Source organism: Schistocerca nitens, unplaced genomic scaffold (assembly GCF_023898315.1).
Source record: "Schistocerca nitens isolate TAMUIC-IGC-003100 unplaced genomic scaffold, iqSchNite1.1 HiC_scaffold_376, whole genome shotgun sequence".
Lineage (NCBI taxonomy): Eukaryota > Metazoa > Arthropoda > Insecta > Orthoptera > Acrididae > Schistocerca > Schistocerca nitens.
In genome coordinates, this window is record NW_026045910.1 from 1097501 (window position 1) to 1122191 (window position 24691).

The 24691-nt window shown below is 41.5% G+C and overlaps 1 protein-coding gene across 1 annotated transcript in view; it reads left to right on the forward strand.

Annotated features, from left to right (window-relative positions):
• The window catches only part of LOC126229606 (huntingtin-like), a 549560-nt gene that overhangs the window by 196294 nt on the left and 328575 nt on the right, over nt 1–24691 (forward strand). The window contains exons 18-19 of the mRNA XM_049942347.1: nt 934–1147; nt 20895–21016. Of these exons, the coding sequence (XP_049798304.1) occupies nt 934–1147; nt 20895–21016 (336 nt within the window). The remainder of the gene's footprint in view (nt 1–933; nt 1148–20894; nt 21017–24691) is intronic.

Genomic DNA, 24691 nt, shown 5'->3' on the forward strand with positions numbered 1-24691 from the left:
CATCCACTTGTTTTAAAACCCATTCGCAGAACTTAACCTTGTGTGCAGGATTACCAGGTCGAAGTTCTTGTACTACTGATACTTTATAGGGCCTTAGCCGAAGCAGGTTAGCACCACTTTTTTTACAGAATTGCATGATATTTGTGTTTGCTGTGGGAGACGTCTGAGAGACTTTCTAGAGGAATTTTCCAGGTGGTATGCAGTGTCATTGAGATGAGTTGCTGTAAGCAGTGTATGTCGTCTTTTACACTTCTTGTCTTGAACACTTCTCATTTCACAAAATTTATTCACTAATTTGTGAACTGCATCATACCTTGGAACTCAAACACCTAGAAACTTCTGTTCAAAAAATCTCTGAACAGTACGAGTGGACTCTGTACACACATATGAATTGTAAATAAACACTCGTTATGCACTTGAATAATTCGCTCTTGCCATTGTTGCGTTCGCAGACTTCACCGTTACACTCTTGATACCTGTCTCACTGCTCAAATGACACCAACTGACAAGGAATGTTTCCTGTATGGCCTTCAGGCTGAAAACCCTCAAATAAAAGGGGGCCGCTGTGCAGTCCCATGGGATTCATTCGACCGACGGGTGCGGCTTCCATGGCTGGCCTGCAATACCCTAGGCAGGTGGTCATCAGATAAATGGAACACCCTGTATTTTGGTGTGATGGGTTTGCTTCAACTTGTTTTCTTTCTTTGCAGATTTCAGAGTAATATTTTTTTCCAGTTGTGTTAATGTATTTTAATATATTAACTTGGACTCTGTGTTTACCTTAAAAATATGCTGCTACAACACCAGTAACTTCAGTGATGCTCCTATCTGTCTCATTTTGTGCAAATGTAGCCTTCTGGGCAACATGTTATATTTACTATCTGCTATTTAATCATAGATGTGCCGATGTGTAAATGGCTTTCATCTTTTCAGTTGGCAGTGATGAGTGAACAGTTGTTGATACATGTAACACGAGTGCTAAATGTGTTTGTACATGTCCTGGAAGAGACAGTCCCCAGCGCTCCAGCTCCGAGACCAGCATTACCTTCTTTGCCAACTGCACCGTCTCTTTCTCCAATCAAGCGAAGAGGCAGAGATACTGAGGTCTTACGTACTCGTGGGCTGTCACCTTCCAAAGGTTCCCATGGTGAGCATTGTTGAAAGCATACAGAAATCAAGCCTGCATAATTAAGAATGTGTTTGTAAAATTTTGTTTGGATAGGAGCCTATTCTACAAAAGCCGTGTGTGTGGTTATAATAGAGGGAAAAATTCCACGTAGGAAAAACATATCTAAAAACAAAGATGATGTGACTTACCAAACGTGTGTCTGTATATGTGTGGATGGATATGTGTGTGTGTGCGAGTGTATACCCGTCCTTTTTTCCCCCTAAGGTAAGTCTTTCCGCTCCCGGGACTGGAATGACTCCTTACCCTCTCCCTTAAAACCCACATCCTTTCATCTTTCCCTCTCCTTCCCTCTTTCCTGACGAGGCAACAGTTTGTTGCGAAAGCTTGAATTTTGTGTGTATGTTTGTGTTTGTTTGTGTGTCTATCGACATGCCAGCGCTTTCGTTTGGTAAGTCACATCATCTTTGTTTTTATATATATACACTCCTGGAAATGGAAAAAAGAACACATTGACACCGGTGTGTCAGACCCACCATACTTGCTCCGGACACTGCGAGAGGGCTGTACAAGCAATGATCACACGCACGGCACAGCGGACACACCAGGAACCGCGGTGTTGGCCGTCGAATGGCGCTAGCTGCGCAGCATTTGTGCACCGCCGCTGTCAATGTCAGCCAGTTTGCCGTGGCATACGGAGCTCCATCGCAGTCTTTAACACTGGTAGCATGCCGCAACAGCGTGGACGTGAACCGTATGTGCAGTTGACGGACTTTGAGCGAGGGCGTATAGTGGGCATGCGGGAGGCCGGGTGGACGTACCGCCGAATTGCTCAACACGTGGGGCGTGAGGTCTCCACAGTACATCGATGTTGTCGCCAGTGGTCGGCGGAAGGTGTACGTGCCCGTCGACCTGGGACCGGACCGCAGCGACGCACGGATGCACGCCAAGACCGTAGGATCCTACGCAGTGCCGTAGGGGACCGCACCGCCACTTCCCAGCAAATTAGGGACACTGTTGCTCCTGGGGTATCGGCGAGGACCATTCGCAACCGTCTCCATGAAGCTGGGCTACGGTCCCGCACACCGTTAGGCCGTCTTCCGCTCACGCCCCAACATCGTGCAGCCCGCCTCCAGTGGTGTCGCGACAGGCGTGAATGGAGGGACGAATGGAGACGTGTCGTCTTCAGCGATGAGAGTCGCTTCTGCCTTGGTGCCAATGATGGTCGTATGCGTGTTTGGCGCCGTGCAGGTGAGCGCCACAATCAGGACTGCATACGACCGAGGCACACAGGGCCAACACCCGGCATCATGGTGTGGGGAGCGATCTCCTACACTGGCCGTACACCACTGGTGATCGTCGAGGGGACACTGAATAGTGCACGGTACATCCAAACCGTCATCGAACCCATCGTTCTACCATTCCTAGACCGGCAAGGGAACTTGCTGTTCCAACAGGACAATGCACGTCCGCATGTATCCTGTGCCACCCAACGTGCTCTAGAAGGTGTAAGTCAACTACCCTGGCCAGCAAGATCTCCGGATCTGTCCCCCATTGAGCATGTTTGGGACTGGATGAAGCGTCGTCTCACGCGGTCTGCACGTCCAGCACGAATGCTGGTCCAACTGAGGCGCCAGGTGGAAATGGCACTACATCCAGCATCTCTACGATCGTCTCCATGGGAGAATAGCAGCCTGCATTGCTGCGAAAGGTGGATATACACTGTACTAGTGCCGACATTGTGCATGCTCTGTTGCCTGTGTCTATGTGCCTGTGGTTCTGTCAGTGTGATCATGTGATGTATCTGACCCCAGGAATGTGTCAATAAAGTTTCCCCTTCCTGGGACAATGAATTCACGGTGTTCTTATTTCAATTTCCAGGTGTATATATATTAATAGAGGAAACATTCCACGTGGGAAAAATATATCCTCTTCCTCAAAATCACCCTCTCCAAACCTTCCAGGAATTTCTGACTTCCAGCCTTGCCTCTCAATCCTTCTTAAAAAACCTTAATCCTACTCCCAACATCACCACTGCTGAAGCCCAGGCTATCCGTGATCTGAAGGCTGACCAGTCCATCGTCATCCTTCCAGCGGACAAGGGTTCCACGACCGTGGTACTTGATCGTCGGGAGTATGTGGCTGAGGTACTGCGTCAGCTTTCAGACAACACCACATACAAAGTTTGCCAAGGTAATACCATTCCTGATGTCCAGGCAGAGCTTCAAGGAATCCTCAGAACCGTAGGCCCCCTACAAAACCTTTCACCTGACTCCATCAACCTCCTGACCCCACCGACACCCCGCACCCCTACCTTCTACCTTCTTCCTAAAATTCACAAACCCAATCATCCCGGCCGCCCCATTGTAGCTGGTTACCAAGCCCCCACCGAACGTATCTCCGCCTACGTAGATCAACACCTTCAACCCATTACATGCAGTCTCCTATCCTTCATCAAAGACACCAACCACTTCCTCGAACGCCTGGAATCCTTACCCAATCCGTTACCCCCGGAAACCATCCTTGTAACCATTGATGCCACTTCCTTATACACAAATATCCCGCACGTCCAGGGCCTCGCTGCGATGGAGCACTTCCTTTCACGCCGATCACCTGCCACCCTACCTAAAACCTCTTTCCTCATTACCTTAGCCAGCTTCATCCTGACCCACAACTTCTTCACTTTTGAAGGCCAGACATACCAACAATTAAAGGGAACAGCCATGGGTACCAGGATGGCCCCCTCATACGCCAACTTATTCATGGGTCGCTTAGAGGAAGCCTTCTTGGTTACCCAAGCCTGCCAACCCAAAGTTTGGTACAGATTTATTGATGATATCTTCATGATCTGGACTCACAGTGAAGAAGAACTCCAGAATTTCCTCTCCAACCTCAACTCCTTTGGTTCCATCAGATTCACCTGGTCCTACTCCAAATCCCATGCCACTTTCCTTGATGTTGACCTCCACCTGTCCAATGGCCAGCTTCACACGTCCGTCCACATCAAACCCACCAACAAGCAACAGTACCTCCATTACGACAGCTGCCATCCATTCCACATCAAACGGTCCCTTCCCTACAGCCTAGGTCTTCGTGGCAAACGAATCTGCTCCAGTCCGGAATCCCTGAAGCTTTACACCAACAACCTGACAACAGCTTTCGCATCCCGCAACTACCCTCCCGACCTGGTACAGAAGCAACTAGCCAGAGCCACTTCCTCATCCTCTCAAACCCAGAACCTCCCACAGAAGAACCACAAAAGTGCCCCACTTGTGACAGGATACTTTCCGGGACTGGATCAGATTCTGAATGTGGCTCTCCAGCAGGGATACGACTTCCTCAAATCCTGCCCTGAAATGAGATCCATCCTTCATGAAATCCTCCCCACTCCACCAAGAGTGTCTTTCCGCCGTCCACCTAACCTTCGTAACCTCTTAGTTCATCCCTATGAAATCCCCAAACCACCTTCCCTACCCTCTGGCTCCTACCCTTGTAACCGCCCCCGGGTAAAACCTGTCCCATGCACCCTCCCACCACCACCTACTCCAGTCCTGTAACCCGGAAGGTGTACACGATCAAAGGCAGAGCCACGTGTGAAAGCACCCACGTGATCTACCAACTGACCTGCCTACACTGTGATGCATTCTATGTGGGAATGACCAGCAACAAACTGTCCATTCACATGAATGGACACAGGCAGACAGTGTTTGTTGGTAATGAGGATCACCCTGTGGCTAAACATGCCTTGGTGCACGGCCAGCACATCTTGGCGCAGTGTTACACCGTCCGGGTTATCTGGATACTTCCCACTAACACCAACCTATCCGAACTCTGGAGATGAGAACTTGCTCTTCAATATATCCTCTCTTCCCGTTATCCACCAGGCCTCAATCTCCGCTAATTTCAAGTTGCCGCCACTCATACCTCACCTGTCATTCAACAACATCTTTGCCTCTGCACTTCTGCCTCGACTGACATCTCTGCCCAAACTCTTTGTCTTTAAATATGTCTGCTTGTGTCTGGATATGTGTGTGTGTGCGAGTGTATACCCGTCCTTTTTTCCCCCTAAGGTAAGTCTTTCCGCTCCCGGGATTGGAATGACTCCTTACCCTCTCCCTTAAAACCCACATCCTTTCGTCTTTCCCTCTCCTTCCCTCTTTCCTGATGAGGCAACAGTTTGTTGCGAAAGCTTGAATTTTGTGTGTATGTTTGTGTTCGTTTGTGTGTCTGTCGACCTGCCAGCACTTTCATTTGGTAAGTCACATCATCTTTTTTTTTTTAGATATATTTTTCCTACGTGGAATGTTTCCCTCTATTATAACTATATATATATATATATATATATATATATATATATATATATATATATATATATATATATATATATATATATATATATATTATTTTAGACTTTTTAGTATTTTTGTGTCCACTTCTGAGTCGGACCATCTGTAGGTTAGTGGTGACCTGTCTTCATTTATTTATTTATTTATTTGTTTAGTCTTTTGTTGTTAACCTTTCCATTGCTAGACCCTGTGTTGAGGACAGATTTGTAATCCCTTAATCTTATTGCTTGTGCTCAGTGCCTCAGATTTATGTTGCTACCTGGGTCTGAGTTACTCAGCAGCCTGCCTTGGTCATTCTGAAAATTTCTTGAGCTGTGGCGGTGACAGCTCTTACAGTCACCCTGAATTTTGTTACTGCCATGACAAAATAAGAACAACAGATGAAAAAATAAGTTAAAGTTTTTGATTGAAGCTTCTCTTCAGATAAATAATTGTGGTAACCAAAACACAGAGATGTGAAAAATGCTTGCATACACATTTCCAGCAGTTCTGGACATTGTTTTACTAGGCTGTTACTTTGGCAACAAACCTCTTTTGATACACCTGAGTGATTGAGTATTTTTCTAGTGATTGAGTATTTTTCTTAGATACCTTGTAGTGCATTATGGGCAGACAAAACCCAACTTCTGTCTAACAGCTCCATACGTATGAGAGCCTTTACCTTGAGCTGTAGCATTGCCCTGCAAGCTGACTGTTGCTCTGTTTCATCTGTCTGTTCTACTGTCAAACAGTGGAAAATCTATGTACAGTCATCTGCATGGCACCATCCTGTGTCAACCTATCTTAGGGATCCTTTGTAACCAATCAGAATCTCAAATACTTCACCTTGTTCAGATTCATTGATGGCATTTTCATAATCTGGATCAAGGCTGAGGACATCCTAGACACATTCCTCCAGAACCTCAATATCTTCTTCCCTCCTCAGTCCCACAAGCTACCTTCTTCATTGTTGACCACCAGCCCATGGATGGCTGCACGAGTGCCTCCATCGCATCGTACCTACCGGCCATCAATAGTACCTGCTCTTTGACAGTTGTCACCCATCTCACACCAAGATGACCCTTCTGTACAGCATAGTTCCTGGGCTTTCACATTGGCAGTGACGAGCAGTCCCTGTCCAAATATTCCATGGCTCTTTCTGAGGCCTTCCCAGACAAAAATTACCTGTTTCACAGAAATATCATACCTCATCTCTCCAGTTACCTATCTCCCCCCCCCCCCCCCCCCCCCCCATACACAGACTGACTGGCCCTAAAAGGGAAACACCTCCCTGTATGTCAGTGGGCACTCAGGACTGGAACAACTAAATCATGTCCTCAGTCAGGGTTTCGACTACCTTTTGCTGCATCCTGAAATGAGAAATATCTTACTCACTCTCCCTACTAACCTACTGAAGTTGTGGGTTGACTAAATTATCTGCGACCACTGGGCAGTATTCTGTGTGGATGTGATGCCAACAAGCTGTCTGTCCTCATGAGTGGACACCACCAAACTGTGAACAAGAGATAGCTGAATCACTCAGTTACTGAGCAACAAGATGTACTTGATTTTAATGATTGCTTCACAGCCTGCACATCTGGATTTTCCCACAGACACCAGCTACTCTGAATTTTACACGTGGAAACTCGCCTTACAACATATCCTTCGATCATGGACTCAAACTTTGCTTGTCCCTGTCCTCCATCTCCTCATTTCTCACATTGTTGTCTCCTCCCGTTCCCTACTCCTAGTCCGACCTCATACAAACCGACTATCCCCCCCCCCCCCAGCACACTTACATTGTCCTCCCCCTCTCTCTGCTGGTCTCCCTGCCCCCCCCCCTCTCCCCCCTCCCCCAGCACAAAATGCCTCCCAATGCTGCACCTAGCATTCCACCATCCTGCTCCTGCCACGTCCCTGTTCACACGTAGCAGTACAGCATCTTCCCTCACCCCCTACCCTGCTGCCTGTCGTTCTTCCTGCGCTCACCTCTTCTTCCTGCGCTCACCCCTTCTGTACACTCATTACCCAACCCAGCCGAGATTGCCATTTACAGCAGTTGGGCCTCAGTGCGTGGAGATGGCAGAGGACACGTGCATGTTTCCACATCTGACAAGGTTAATAGTATTGAACTGTCTTATTTTATGCCGTCTATGCATTGGTCATACCAACCTCTCCCATTGCTTCCTCCTATGTAAAGAATCACCCCCACAATGTGGTTGTGGAGCCACACTGACAGTATCCCACAAATTGGTGGAATGTCCTCTTCTTTTGGCCGTTAGTGCTAAGTATAGCCTTCCCGATTCCTTACATTTAATATTAGCAGACGATTCACGGATGATTGAACTGGTCCTCAGTTTCCTCTGTGAAAGTGGTTTTTATTTCCAGGTATAAGGTTTTACTTTATTCTTGGAGCAGGGGCAGGGTGGTTGTGGTTGGGGCCTCTCTGCTTGTCTTATCGGTCTGGGACCCCATGACCACTCTCCCATGGAAAGACTGCCCTTTTTTCCCAGTTTTTAGATTTGGTCTTACCTTTTATGACTTTTACTGTGTGTGTGTTTTAACTTCATTATTTTATAATTTGACTCCTCTGACTGGATTTGTCCACTTTTAGCGGAACCTCTTTCTTCTGTGACTAACTTAGGAATTATGGAAGTGATGACTTCACCATTTGGTCCCATAAACCCTCTCAGTCAGTCAATCAATCAGTCTTCTTTTGAAAGAAAGGGGTACCTATCTGCCTCTCAACACCTCGTCTATGTGGTGAGTTTAGGTTTGCTTCCTTTTAACATGACATACTTAGGGTTTTGAAAGAAAGGGGTACCTATCTGCCTCTCAACACCTCGTCTATGTGGTGAGTTTAGGTTTGCTTCCTTTTAACATGACATACTTAGAGAAATGGCACGGTGTAGCAAATGGGTGATTGTAGTTTACTTCTAAAATCACTTGTCACTATGTGCCAGAATTTACTTATTGCAAGCTTTTACTCATATTATGTTTACAATTTTTCCTTTAAAGTAGTTTTGAAACGAGAGTGTTATCCCTCTCTTTGACACCTCATAATGGATGTCAGTGTAGCCACAACATAGCAGAGTGAATGCGGCGTAATCAAGATCAGTCACTCTCAGTTAAATATACTTGATTTTTTGTTGTTGCTGCTGACGCATGTGATGTAGATGTAGCACAAAATTGCTGCACTTTTTGAACACTGTCTCATGTACAAATTACAAGCTCTAGGTTCCACTGCTTATCGTAGCCACTTGGCACTCACAATCTTTCTCAGTTAATATAGGTTGTTAGATTCAAGTATTCATAGATTCAGTGGTCTTTTGGAATCTGAGAACAACTGCATCGTGACCCAGACACACCTGCTGCACCTGGGAAGATGGTGAAGTAACGATGGAGCTATAAGTTGCCGACAAGACACAATATATGAGCTGATATACATACATATTCTAAATGATGATGCCTTGTTGATGGAGCCACAGTCTTCTGTCATTGGCTGGTTGTTTCAGTTCCATGTAACTGTCACAGCCTTCCCTCTTTTCAGTGTATTCAGAATCTGAATACCTTCCTCAGGGAACATGTGAAATAATTACGAAGGTTGGGGGGCATCCTTGTCTGACACATACAGTTTTCTATTTTTCATATATTTATTTTTTCCAATGGTGATATTCTTAAGCAAAAGGTTGCAGAGTTGAACACTTAAATATTTGTTACGTGTATCTTTGATTTGCAATGTAAGCTGGTAATGAATGCTATTTGACTTACATGGCATTATATTTACGCTTCTGTACTATCTCTGGACAGTTCACATTGTGGTTTCATGTTGGGCACCATCTAGGGATGGAAATGTATGTTTGTGACAACTTAAATTTCTTTCTGCTGGAGTATATTGTAAATGCCTTTGCTATTGTTTAAAATTTCTAATCCTAGTGCCATATTACATTAACAAGTGCTGATTATGTCTCATTTATAATTAAATGAAGCTCAAAAGAGACAACCAACTTCATCCAGCAAACAAATCATAATGTAATCCACTGGTCTACCTGAAAACAAATGCATAAGGCCCGAAAAGCATTGTGTGGGAGAAAATAAAAAGTGACTGACACAGATAATTATTTTAATTCATCTTTTATCATCATAAACAGTTGCAGTTTCCAAACCAAAGTCCAAATGGCTGATATGAGGTTAAGGTGAGGAAGGTTGAATAAGAGGGGCAGGTCACTCAGACCCCTGATGATGGAAGTAAAACACCTGTTGTGTGGACAGGCAGAGGCAAAGGTGAAGGGGGAAGTCGGAAGTCAGCTGCACCAGCTTAAGTTCAGAGGTAACAGAACAGAGTGACATGTAAAGACAGGTGAAAGTGGGAGAGAAATGAGAAGTGAAGTGAATAATCAATTAATAATTTGGAGGAAAGTGGGAAAAGATTGGGTGATGAAGAAGAGGGAGAGGGAGGGAGGGAGGGAGGGAGGGAGAGAGAGAGAGAGAGAGAGAGAGAGAGAGAGATGAGATTAGCTAATGCAATTCTACTGTGAGGAAAAAAATGTGGTAGTGTTAACACTGGCTAAGTCCAGGAGGTTGGTAGAATTTAAGGATATGTTAGAGAGCAAGTTCGCATTGCCAGAAGATACTTTTGTGGTAAGGAAGATATGCCATTGAATGCAGGTCCATAAGATTTAAACTATACTAACCCCACATTTCAGTACCTTACAATGCAGATATTGGAAAAGCAGTTTCAAAAGGAATGTTAGGGCCATGGAAAAGAAGTTTTCAGAGAAAAGTAGCTGTTAACCTGTTCAGTACGAGGAGTGCTCTGGCACATTCCTCCAATCCCCAGCAGAGACTGGGTGTTTGTGTTGTCCGCATCATTTCATCGTCATTCGTGAAAGTAGCGAGTCTGGACTGTGTAAAGATTGGGAATTTGTATGGGTGCTGATAACCTTGCAGTTGAGTGCCCCACAAATCAAATATCATCATCATCATCATCATCATCCAATCCATAGCGTGTGATGTAGGGCATACCGGCATGCTTCCCCTACCCCTTCTCAATGACTGAGAACATGCCCGCACACTCGCTGTCCGTAACGGGAATTTTGACCTGCGTTGTGGGATTGTGTAATAAGACTTTATGTTTGACTCTTCATCAAAAATACATAGCCCAATTGAAATGTACAAATTTATGAATTAAAAGTTACTGTCGAGGCAGTTTTAGAACTTGAAATTAGGATTTTGATTAATTAAAAAGTTCACATTTCAAAAATTATAATCTGAGTCATAATCAAATCTAAATAAATATATATGTATATCCTACATTTTTTAAAACTCTCACATAAAATATTAAAGTGTCACATATTTATGAGAATACTGAAAACAGGTTGTTATGCATAATGCTAATATATCTGTGGAGACAGGACAATCATTGGAAGTTTCCTGTCTTTACATATTATCTAGACAAACTTGGCACCTGTTTGTCTCTTCAGCCTTCCCAAATTCTGTTTGGAAATGATCAGAGTGTCCTTTGAACCCAGTTATCTTTGAAGCGTGACTTATTGTTGGTGTCTGGGAAATAGGTATTGTATTCTGAATTACAAAAGTCTTAAAAGACTTGTTTGACTATTTTTTATTATTTATTGCATATATATTATGTAGGTCTGTGTGGAGAAAATTTCTTCTGAGTTTTTTCATCCATTTAAGACTATTTCTTTGGATCGGGTAATACACCACCACTTGATCGAAATGGTCGACACTACCCATTCGTTCATTGTACTTCAGAACTATCTCAGGTTTATGACATATAATGCCTTGATGCATCATGGTATCAACCATTTTCTCAAAAGACTCCAAGCTGATCATCATTACTTCTCTTTTGTCTTTCCATTTGAGTACACAAATTCACTCTTCATTATAAATATCTACAGTTTTTCCAGAGGGTTCCTGTAACATATGTGTTCCTTTGAAGATGTTCTTGTATGAGTTTGACACTATTATAGAAATTATTCATAAATAATGAATGTCCATCCCCCAGGCTTCAATCCATTAATTTATGGACAACTGAACAGCATGTCCTCTTCCAATAACCTCTTGATCAGAGTCACCTGTATATGTAAATCCCAGAACTAACCCAGATGACTGATTCAACATATAAAATTTAATTCCATAAGGGTGAGTGTTGTTTTTTACGTATTGTTGGAACATGAATCTAGCTCTCCACAGAACCAAGGTTTCATCTTGTATTAAGAATTTGGTAGGTAACATAAGTCCTGTGAGAAATGTCTAACAAGGGTTGAATTTGTGCAGCCTGTCAGCATGTATAGGTTCACTGGGTTCTGGTTTTTTCAAAATGCAAAGCTTGCAAGATCCCAAAAAATCTATCCCTGCCCATACTGTGCCGAAAGCATAGTAATCCATCATCATCATCTTGGGCAGTTTCCAGCCTCTGGCCGAGTCTGTATGGAACATAGGCCTCTCCATCATCTTCTGTCTCGCCACCATCTCTGCGTCTTCACCTTGGTCCAGTCTTCTCTCTTCTTCTCGATGCTTTCCTCTACTCCTTTCAGCCATCTGTCTCTCGGTCTTCCTCATGGTGTCTTTCTTCCAGTTTCATCTCGTGTATCCTTCTGGGTATCCTCTTCTCCTCCATTCTCTTAATGTGTCCATGCCATCCCAGCCTTGATTTCTCTATCTCCTCCTGTAATGGTTCCACCTTCATTAACAGTCTGATCTTCTCATTTCTTAACCTGTCTATCTTTGTCACTCCAATACTGTTTCTCAAGAATTTCATCTCACTAGCTTGTACTTTGCTTTTCTCTCTTCCTTTCATAACCCAGGTTTCTGATGCAAATGTCAGGTTCGGGACATAGTATGACTGATATATAACCTTTTTCCTGATTTGGAGTACATCTTTGCTCCATATCAGGCTTCTGACACTCTTCCGAAATGCTTCTGCTTTTCTCTCCCACTTGTTTATTTCTCTGTTGTTTTTTCCATCTTCCTGTATCAGGCTTCCTAGGTACTTGAAACTCTCCACTCTCCTCAATTGTTCCCCACCAATTGTTATTCCAGTTGTGATGATCATCTCACTCTTACTTATACTAAATTTCATCCCATATTCTTGTACTGTTCGTTCCCATACGTCCAACCGCTCTTGTACTTCCTCCTCCTTATTCCCCCAAATGATCATATCATCTCCAAACACCATAGCTTTCATCTTCCTTTCACCAATTACTTGTGCTACTGTACTCATTATATCACCCATCAATAAAATGAAGAGTAATGTTGACAGTGCACTTTCCTGCCTCAAGCCATTCTTCTGTTCGACCCAAGCTGATCTCTCTCATCCATTTTTCACACAGCTCACACTTCCATGGTACACTTCCCTTATCCTCCAAATTATCTGTTTTGCTACTCCTCTGTTCTCCAGGGCTTTCCACACTTAGCTTCTACGTACACTATCATACGCTTTTTCAATGTCCAGGAAGGTCATTAGTAGATCTATTCCATATTCGTAGTGATGTACCTGCAATTGTCTTATTGCAAAATTAGATCCACTGTGGACCCTCCTGTTCTGAAGCCATGTTGCTCTTCTCTCATTCTTCCTTCTAATTTGTCTGAATTCGTGCTTCTAAAATTTTCTCTAAAATCTTTGCAGTGACTCATCAATGTTATCCACTGATAGTTCTTGCACTCTTTTCTATTTCTCTTCTTAAAGATCAGGACAGTTATTCCCTTCTTCCATTCTCCTGGGATCATCTTCTGTCTCCACACAATTTTCATTACTTGACATAGCCATTGTAACCCCCACCCCCTCTCCTGCTGCTTTCACCATCTCTACACTTAGCTCATCCAGACCTGGTGATTTCCCTCCCTTCATCTTGCCCAATGCCTCTTCCACTTCCCCCCATGTAAGGTGTTTTTCTATTTGCTGTTCCTCCTCATTTTTCTCCTCTGCTTGTTCCTCCTCATTCAGGTTCAGGAGTTCTTCAAAATACTCCTTCCACATATTCTTGAGTTCCTCCTTATACTCTACATATTGTCCACTTTTGTTCACCATTCGAGCATAATCTGTTGTAACGTTCTTCTTCCTCTTACTTTTAATCACCCCATATAACACCCCTTTTGAACCTTCACTATCCTCCTCCATCATTCTGGTCCACTGTTCCATCCACTTTCTTCTTTCCTCCACCACCACTCTTTTTGCTTCTTTCTTTCTTACCTGCTACTCTTCTCTTATCTCTACTGTTCTCTTCTCGAAATGTACCCTAAAGGCTATATCCTTTGTTTCCTCATTCCACCAGGGTGTTTCTTCCCATCTCTCTTTGTTGCTTGTCCTCCCACATATTGCTTCCGCCACACTTACTAATGTTACCTTGAATCTACCCCATTCGTCTTCTACCATTTTTGGTTCATCCTTTGGGATGCTTTTCTTTACTATTTGTAGGTACTGTAGCCTGCTTTTTTCCTCCTTCAACTTCCATACCCTTGTACATCTTTCGTGGTTATCCTTAGTCTTTCTCAGGTTCATTACCAGCAAACGAGGTCTCTATCCAAGGCCTCTGATGGTATTACCTTAATGTCAGTGATGTTCCTATTCATCTCACTATAGTACAGGAAATAGTCAACTATCGACTTTCTTGTCTTGACTATACCTGGTAATCTTGTGGCTCTCTCTTTTCCTGAACCAAGAGTTCCCAACCAACAAGCCATTCCTTTGACAGAACTCCAGTAGTCTTCCACCTTCCTCATTTCGGCAGCCCAAACCCTCTGGTCCAAGCACACTTTCGCAGCCTTGTCTTTCTCTTCCAACATGTGTGTTTAAATCCCCCTTTACTATCATATTCTTCCTTCCCATCCGCTTCTGCATTTCCTCTTCAAACTCTTGCTTCACCTCAGAAGTGCAACCCTCCTGCGGTGCATACACTTGTACTACCTCTGTGGTAACCCCCTTGAGTGATACTTTGGTCTTCATCATACTGTCACTTGTTCTCTTCACTTTCTCTTTTAATCCATCTCTTGCTATTATTCTGACTCCATTTCTCCTACCCTCCTCATTTCCACTCCATTACAGTCGGTAGCCTTTCCTCAGTTCTCTCCTTCCTTCTCCTTTCCATCTTGTTTCAGCTAACCCCAATAGGTTCTTCAGCTAACCCCAATAGGTTCTTTCCATTGTACCATACCATCTCCTCCACCTTTCCAGTTAGTGTTTGTATATTTAATGTTCCAAATCTTAGTCCTTGTTTATAGCCAATGGTAATCCAAAAAGTGCAAAATTAGTGTTCCATTAATCACTTAGTCTGTTCAGTGGAATGGTTCCCATGTGGTAAAGTAAACCAAGAAGCATTCTGAATTTTTCTACCTCCTGGGGCTTCCTTTTTTTTACCAGTGTATTAGAATTTGTGGCCATTCTGCCTAAATATTGGGCATAAACATTTGCTTGTGTCACAATACGCTCAAGGAGTTCATTGGTTAGTAAGAGGTTTAGGTAGTCTAATGGGGTATTTAGATGAGTCATGTCAACAGTTTGTTCAGGATTTATTTCAAAAGGTACGTCAGTGGTGCGGTGGCTTGCCTGGTCCCTTTTCTAGGGACGTCTATTTGGAGCAGCTGAAGGTACACCTATCTGAAGTGTCAAGTGAGGTGCTTGGGACTCATCATCTTCATTGGAATCCTCGACTCCTTCAAGAAGTAGAACAAAAATTTTATCCACCAGGAACTACTCATCATTATTTTCACTGATGTTTCCCGGGATGTCCTCTTCTTCATCTGTCGGGATCCTCAGAAGTTTTTTAGTGAAGAGTGTGGTCCTCACTTGCTTGGAACTAAACAAAAGTAAATGAACATACATGAAAGACAAACCAGAAATCCAGTTTTGTGTATTTGAGATACATCATTTTACCAATGTCTGCAATGTCAGATATAAAGTAAGGAAGTGTAAACAAATGTTTGTTTTTCAGCCATATTTTACAAAAGAAATCAATATTATTCAAATAAAATGTGTACAGTAGACATTAACAAGAATGGAGCACAAATAGGATAAGAACACTTCGTAAGTGATTTTGTGACAACTGCATTATTATCTGTTTCTCCATCAGAGTCTTTGGTTGACTCTGATCATAAATTGTCAGTCAGAGTTCAAAAAACGTTCAGAAACCTTGTTGCTGCAAGAAGCGTCCTAGACGCAGAGGGAAGTGTGCAGTGTGGGTGCTAATGTTGAAGGCATGGGATCTGAGGAAGGTGGTGGAATGGGTTCAGACCTGTCAGACCATCTTTTTCTTCCTGTAGTGCAAACCATTCTGATTGGAAAATAAGTTAATTTTGTAGGATGGAAAAAAATGTATGGAAAATATTATTGTTAAGTGTTAAACCAATCAGAATAACATACATGTTTAGACAGGGAGTTACTAAAAAAAGTTATTTGTTCCATTAACCTACTATAACATGTGATTGTATCTTGATTAGATTGTAAAAATATATTTATTTATTTAAGGATTCAACGTAACAATTGAATCAAAATGTGTAAAAAGTGTGCTCTACTTACCTTGAGTTTGCAGAATTGCTGCAGGCGACTGCAATGGATGTTAGAAAAACAAAGACATGCTCATGGTTCTCTAAGCCTTTCAGAATCACCGACAAATCGCCTAGAGTGAGGTAGATGTAAAAGTGATGCACCAGTGCGGGTTGGCAGGCTCTCAGTCATTGCATAGGGGTATGGAGAAATGCACCGGTACCCCCTCAGTCACTGGCTACGGGTAGGAGGAGAGTGCCGGAATGCACCTCGTGTCGAGAGGGTTAATGATAATATGAGAACAGAAAAAAATATGTCGTCAAACAGTATGTGATATTTGAAAATACAAATTATGTTGTGAAGTAAGTGTTCATATGAGTGATCTACTTGTGCATTACACTAAAAATGACTGTAAGACAAAAGGACCAGATTTGTTAAATCTGAGATCTGATTTCCTTCCAGTAGTAGAGAATGATAACTGTGGAATACAAATAAGAATTTGAGAATGCAGAACATTGCACTAACAATTCGAAGGAGCAGGTAATTTCCATGTGCAAAAAGTCCGTTATTTGGCATTGAGGCTCATGAAGTGGTAACTCAAGGTGGTCCAAATATCACTGGTTTGATATAAATGAACAAGTTTCACTGAGTCAAGTATTGATTCTATATTAAAATGCAATAGTAGTGCATCATTTGATCATTTGCATATATTTAAACATTTAGCTACATGTTCTGTGGACCGTAACTTTGGTCTCCCACTATGATTTGGAACATATCAGTTAGTGAACAGGTGGAATACAGCTTCTCAGTGAAAAATATAACAACATGCTCTCTATTTACAAGACTATCTTTTACATTAATCTTAAGGTGCCTTTATTTTTATCAAACAGTTTAAAATCCAGTATGAAATGATGACAATATTATTTATTTATTTATTTTTACCACTTACTTTTTATTTACAAGGATCAAGAGGCTTGGATATGAGGTTGCAAGAAACGACCTTGGGCTGTTAACAGCTCGCGCATTTGCACGTGTGTGTGTGTGTGTGTGTGTGTGTGTGTTTCCCACCTCTTCTCCTGAATCACTGGACCAATTTCAGCCAAACTTGTTACACATGTACTGTAATGTTAGGTGACAGTTTCTGTGAGTGTGAGAACCCCTACCTATCAAAAGGGTGTGTGTGGTGGGGGGGGATGAATCAGAAGTGCAGCCCGCGACACGTAAATTCACAACCTTCATCCATCCATTATTTGTGCATTTAGCAACTTACAACAAGGTTTACACACAATTTCAAACCTGCACACATTTTTTCTCACTGACAATGCCTTAAAAATGATGAAAGTAAAATGTTTATTGCTTAGTTTTTTCCGCTGTTTGTGCAGCAAAAGTACTGCATGAGGCATGAAGTTTAATTTATTGCTTCTTTACTACTAACTGTATTAATAGGGACCAGAAAAATTCACATTTTGCGGTAAATGCGAAGTAGATGCAAATTATGCCTCAAAATGCAAAAATGGGAAATTACTTAATAGATGCAGTTTCATAGCGAATTGTGTCGAGATGTCCTATTTTATCAGAGATAGTTTGAAATAGCTTTATTTCCTGCATATAAATATCGAAAATGTATTTAATTTTCAGTTACTGGTATTTACGAGGGCTGTTCAATAAAGAATGATCATAATTTTTTTTGACAACATACCGATACTGATCCTCATAATTTTGATGGTTGTACTCAAAGTAGTCTCCCATGAGTGCGACACACTTGTTCCAGCATTTCTGCCAGTCTTCAAATACATGTTGGAAACCATTTTTTGAGAGGTCCTTCAAAATCGCCTCTGCAGCCTTCACCACCGCTTCTGCTGATTGATAATGCCTCCCATGAAGGTGTTTCTTTATGTTAGGGAATACAAAACAGCCACATGGGGCTAAATCTGGACTATTGGGAAAGTGAGGGATGGCCTTCACATTGATTTTTGCAAGATATTTAGCAACAACATTGGCAATATGCAGCCGCGCATTATTGTGGTGCAGCATCCAGCCTGCTACACGGAAATGTGGTCTTTTGCGCCTGATATGGACTTGCAATGTTTTCAGGACATCCCTCTAGTATTGTCCAGTTACTAATATGTGTGCAGGTACAACATGTTGATAAACCATTCCATGAATATCAGAGAATGAGATGACCATAACTTTCCCAGCAGAAGCAACTACTTTTGCTTTTTTGGGGGTTGGTGGTGAAGGAGATTTCCACACTGAGGTTTGCTGTTTGCTCTCAAGATCAATATGATGTAGCTAAGTTTCAGCAGCAGTGATTACATTTGAAAGAAACTCTTCCTCTAACATTAACTTAACTGCATGCAGACTTGCTTGTGAATGTCCTTTTGTTCAGGAATCAACAGTCGTGAAACCCATCGAGCACAAACACGTCTTGTGTAATTTTTCTGTCACCAATGTGTGGGTGGCACCCAATGAAATGTTCAGTATTTCAGAAAATGATCCTAAGGTAATTCATCGATCCTCTCTCACAATGACAGCAGCAGTGTTGATGTTTTCTTCCGTAAGAGTAGTAACTGGAACACCGGGTCCATCTTCCTTTGAAATTGATTGTCTCCCCTATTTAAACATTTTAAACTACCTTCGAGCTGTGCTGTAGGGAAGAACAGACTCTCCATAGGCCTCCTGTAACATCATATAGGCCTCAGCTGAAGATTTGTTGAGACCAAAGCAGGAATTCAAAGCCGCATATTGTTCCTCACGTGCTACCTCCATTGTAGCCGTAGGCGATACTGAACATGTGTGACCTTGTGTGCCTCTCACAGGCGAGAACCAGGAGTCCCAACAATGAAACTACTACAGCATGTTTTTTGCTCATTAAGCTAACAGAATATCATAAGATTAAGTTTTAGCGTGAGAAATTATGATAATTCTTTATTGAACAGCCCTCGTAGATCATCTGGCGAAGACTAATTTGAAAAGATAATGTGTGTAAGAACCTGTTTGCAAAATAAAAAGTATATGACTGCAGTGATGTGTATCATGCACTCGGTGATCTGGTGCCATGCCAATTGTGGGCAGTTGAGATTGATCTAGTTAAGATACACGACGCATAATGCAACGTAGTATTCAGTCTTGAGACCTAGCATTTTATAATAAAGAAACACACGCATTTGTTAGCTAATGCAGTGTGGACACTTTTAACATGGCAAATTAGGTGGTGGATGTATTGAACAGTGGTTGATCAAATACCACTTGACGATGGGCCTGAACTACATCGTTAACGACGAACCTCAAGAAGCAATTGCGCTATAGCCTCCCCTGAATAGGTAGTGTTGTGCGTTGCTCGTTGTTTTCTTATTTTGAAATAAGTGAAGTGACTACTCCTGGACCGTCATGGATTTCGATTATGACCCTTGCAACACCAGAAGAGATGCGCAATCTCTGACAGTGCGTCAGTTCTGCTGTAGGCAGGTGTGTTGAGAGAGGGAGGCGGGGCTTGTTTGCCCACACCTCTCCTATCCCCTCTGATGGTCAAAATTCTCATGTGTTAATGCTCACAACTATCTGCCACGATATCCTATAGTGCCCACTCTCGGCGCTATAGTGATTGGAAAACAAAATCTGTTACATTTTTGTACTGCACTGAAATTTTTCCCCTAACATTAAAATACAGTTCCGCATGTTCGATTCCACCTCTACGCTAACTGCCTTCTCAGTTTTATCTGTAGTGTTGTCAAGTGTCGGTTGCACAGCTATAAATGCCCATGAATGGGCGAAATTAATAGTCTACAGAATTTTTAGTCTTTGGATAGGAAAAGACAAACAGTGTCCAGAAACATCTTAAATCGGAGATTCGTTCAGTTCACCCGCAGGAAAATGCTGCTGCTTTTCAACAGAACAATAATTTTTGAAAGTATAAATACCGCCAAACAAAGAAAACAAAGGCGATTTTGGAAGAAAAAAGTGTTGAAGGTTTTGGAAAAGCGAACATTCCATGCAAAAAGTTTCCAATTAGCACTTTTTTTAAACTGTCAGTTTCAAAGAACTAAGGCTTTGTCTGTATTCACTCAGGTAGCATGATAACCCTATAAATTTGTGTGTCTAATTTACAGCAAAAAAGATGTTAGTTTCAACAAAAATAGATGCGAATTTTACAAAAAATAGATGCAAGTTTTGCCAAAAATAGATGCTACATTTTTCCAGATCCTATATATTTGTGACACATTTTACAGACAGTATGCAGTTATACCACTGAATGTAAAAGTGCAAAATGATATCATTGTAGGGCACATAGTTCAGGAGATGTGACATCACAATCAATGAGATGCATGAAAAATTGCCACATCATGTATGACATTTAAATTTATTACTTCTTTGCTACTAATGCTATTCACAATAGATTTCACAGACGGTACCCACACATGCCAGTCAGTGTACCTACGGTATTATATCACTGTGCAACACACAGTTCAGGAGATACAACATCATAAACAATGAGGTGTGTGAAAAACTACTGCATTGTGCATGTTGGTTAAATTTTTCACTTTTTTGCTATTAACTCCATTCACAACACATTTTGCAGACAGCATCCACATATGCTGCTGAATGTACCTACAAAATTGTAGCATTGTATGACATGTAATTTAGATGAAGTGATGTCATAAACATTAAGCACAACGCCAGACAGTATGTGGTATTGATGGGGACGCACAGCTGTAAATAAATACCTGGGCAGCGCTGGGTTTCTCCTCTGGTGTGTGTGTGTGTGTGTGTGTGTGTGTGTGTGTGTGTGTGTGTGTGTGTGTGTGTGTGCTGCAGTTTGTCCTTGTGGGTAAAGTATTATTTAATTGTGAAACTGGTTTCGTTTTCAGTCAGAATCATTTTACTGTTCAATATTTTTTTGTTATAGTTAGATTTTTTTCAGTTCATTTGCTTGTTGCAGAGAAAGAGGATAAAGTTGATGAAAAGAAGACAAACCGTGGAACACCCATTGGATTATTTGCCAGCAGCGCTCATTATATGAAATTGTATGATGCTGTTAAAAGTGCATATACAAATTACAAGGTTTGTATCAAATTGCATCAGAATTTAATACTTTTACTGATATGCTATAGTGGCACAACAAGACTTGAATGCAGTGTAACGGAGCGGACAAGAGTAAACTTAGTAATCCACTAAAGATATTAGATGTGGTAATTATGCAGTAGTTATTCCACAGGCATCCATAAAAGAATCAGATAGGTAATGTTTATCTCCATAAAGTAATTGCCCCCACTTTGATTTTTAAGAAAATATTGAACATAAAATGCGAGTATATCAGTATACTCACAGTGGAAATAAATACTTGAACAAACTGGAGTACAATTTTGTGGTTGATGAGAAGTATAGTACTTCATTCCATAAAACTTTTTGAGGCAAGAGTTGTTGAATGCAGTCTAGCAGATCATTTATTGCATGTGTATGAAAATGTCACGCTCTACATTTAAAAACTTGCTTTCATTGAGGTTGGTAGCTTTAGAGCGACTTTCTGTCAGTTTTTTTTTTTTTTTATTGTAGTAGTTTGTTGTTTGAGGCTATATGGAGCACAGGCAGTTCCTTAAGTGACAATAGATATTTGCAGAATGTCTTTTTTAGGCTGTTTGTTGGATTTGGGACTTTCATTGTTAACTTAAATCGTTTATTCAGTGGGTCTAATGTCTGTCTGTCTGACTCTGAGTAAGTAAATACTATGAAACAGACATAGCAGCTGTCTCTGCAGAAAGAGTTGGGAGTCAGAGAGACACTGATTACATCACTATTACCTGCTAGTATTGCGTCATAAAACCTCTCCAGCATATTAGGCGGATAAACAGTTCCACAGCAAGCAATTAATCATAGATCATTTCAGACTGAGCAGAATAAAACTGTCAATTTATGCAGACTGTGACCTCTGAAAATGTCGAGCAACATTGTAGAAACAGGCGAATGAATAAAAAACCATTAAGGACACATTAGAGATAGCTATAAGGTTAAACAGAAGAGAAAGATACAAAGTGAGTGAGTTTGTTGAAGTTGACAGTTGTTGACTAGGGAGATCACTTTTTTTTGTAAAAGGTACAATCTTTCAATATTCTGTTGTAGGAATTATAGATTGTTATGCGGACTCCCTAGTTCCGATCAGTAGCAGTCGGGAGACTTCAGGCTGTAGCAATTTCCAGATGTTTGTTGAGAAATGTGCAGTGTGCCATTATCTGATGTTGGCTGCTTTGTCATATGCTTTGTCACTGTGCTGTATTGTCGTGTCTATGTTTTGTTGCACTGTTCTCAATGTGATCTTTTCAAAAATGAGTGGTGATTTGGTTGCTGGCACATCCCACTCCAGAAAAGCAAGCCATTTATAAGGAGTGAGTGCTGGAAAATGATGTCACATTTGGTGAGGTGCTGTGATGCTGAGAAAACTCAAAAAAGAACCATTACATTCAATTACGTAGTCTTCTCTCAGAACTGTGATGCACACTGGCAAGAGTCTGTGTAGCATTGCTAGAATTAGAGAATGTAACAGCAGTCAATTAGATGTATCCTCAGAAAATCCTGGCAAGAAGAGATTAGTTTCAGCTGTAATTCTATTAGAAAGTAATTCTAAACAGCTATGCATTTGGTCCAAATACTTCTATATATGTGCTATACCAATGACAGTGCACTTTGTGTAAAAAGATAGATACATATATTAATAATATAATTTCCACGTGGGAAAAATATATCTAAATATATCTAGACCTGTCTATCGACCTGCCAGCGCTTTCGTTTGGTAAGTCACATCATCTTTGTTTTTAGATATATTAATAATAATATATTTAAAACCATTTCTGAAAAGATTCATTGTTGAACACAATTTAAATTCCCTATTAAAAAAAAAAAAAAGAAAAAGCATCTTTTCCTTCTCTTCAGCTTAGGAGAAGTAGTGAGGAAATCAAAGGGAGCTGATGTCCATTGGTTTCATATCAAGAAAGGTTGAAAACAAGATAACTCTATTATTGGAACATGGTGACATTGTGCATTGGTGGTCCAGGTACCTCGTGGAGATGAAAAATATTAGGGAGGCTGACACGGAAAGATCTGATTTGGATGAATCTTGAATGGACAGTCACTTAATGTGCAGCAAATGCTGGCAAAAGAAAGATGATGATGTCGGTGTTACTGTGTGGGGAAGCATCTGATAAGATTAATATGGAAGTGTGTGTTCCAAAAAGGGATTTGTTAGCCAAGCACATCTAAAGTTCTGGTGCAAATCAACTTCTACTAATTTAAAAAAAATGGTTTGAAAAACTTGTGCTCCCAAATTGTCCTCTCCCTCTGTAATAATCATGGACAGTGCACCTTATCACAACAGGCAAGACAACAAAGTGCCCAGAAAATATGAGAGAAAAATGTTTATGATAAAATGACTGCAGGAGAGAAGAATCTGATGCTATGAGACCATGTCAAAGAAGGTTCTGCGCTCCACATTTGGGAGAACTGGTCACCTGCACAACCATATTCGGTTGACTATTGGCCACAAGCAAGGGCCACAATGTAGTTTGCTTGCTGCCATACAATTGTTATTTAAATGCCACGGAGCTATTGTGGGCAAAACTAAAAAGTCACTTTAGGGAGTGCAACATTACAGGTGAAATGTCTTCTGAAAATCTGTTCAGTCTTGCAAGTGCTTGCTTTCAGGCTGTTAATGGGATAGACTGTAAAGGAATTTGCAGATAGGTAAAATAGCTTGAGGAGTAGTAGTGGAGGGAGGACATAGTAATGAAAACAGCCATTGGCAGCCTCAGTGTCAACATCAGCATTTCAGATACAGTGAAACCCCACTTTTACACTTTTCAAGGGACTTCCAAAAAATGGTGTAAAATGCGGGAAAATGTAAAATGTAACGTTTTAAGCTGTAAAAGTTACGTATAGGATACCCCCTTGCACTTTATGTATGATATATGTTCATAACAGGCAACAAAAGACTTGTCAGGGACATGTTTATTACCTAATGAAGGTTTATTATCTAATAAAAACCACTGATGTAACTGGAACTGATAACTGTGTAGGAAGGGAACTGATAACTGTCTAGGAAGTAGGAACATTTGACTCGATTTCACGTCATAACCGATGTTTTTGAAAGCCTGCAGCTGTCGTTCATTATTTAAATAATGAAATACTGCACTAGTTACATATTTTTTCATGCTTAGCATAACGCGTTTCAAAATTTTTTTCTCATTCCCAAGTGCAAATATGTAGGAAGTATTTTATATGGTGTTTGAATATGTGTTATTCTGCATCTGTTGCACTGTAGTCATCTTTTTGAAGTTAGCAAGTACTGTGCCTCATCAGTTATGTAGAAACACACACACACACACACACACACACACACACACACACACACACACACACACACACACACACAATCACTCATGTTTTTTGTTTGTGTAACATCACATAAAATACATACTGATGTGTTGGCAGAAGAGCCAACAGCGTGTTGCTAGAGGAGGCCGAAATGCACACGTTTAAGCTCACGCAGACTGGCGTGAGGTCTGGAACAGTTAAAGGAGTTGAGTCTACTAAATAAAGTACGGAGTTGCTTGAATACTTAACTTTAATCCATAATTGGAGAACATCGCTCTTGTTGATACATTAATTACAATCTCAATATAAACTGGTAATGGCGCCTTGCTAGGTCGTAGCAAATGACGTAGCTGAAGGCTATGCTAACTATCGTCT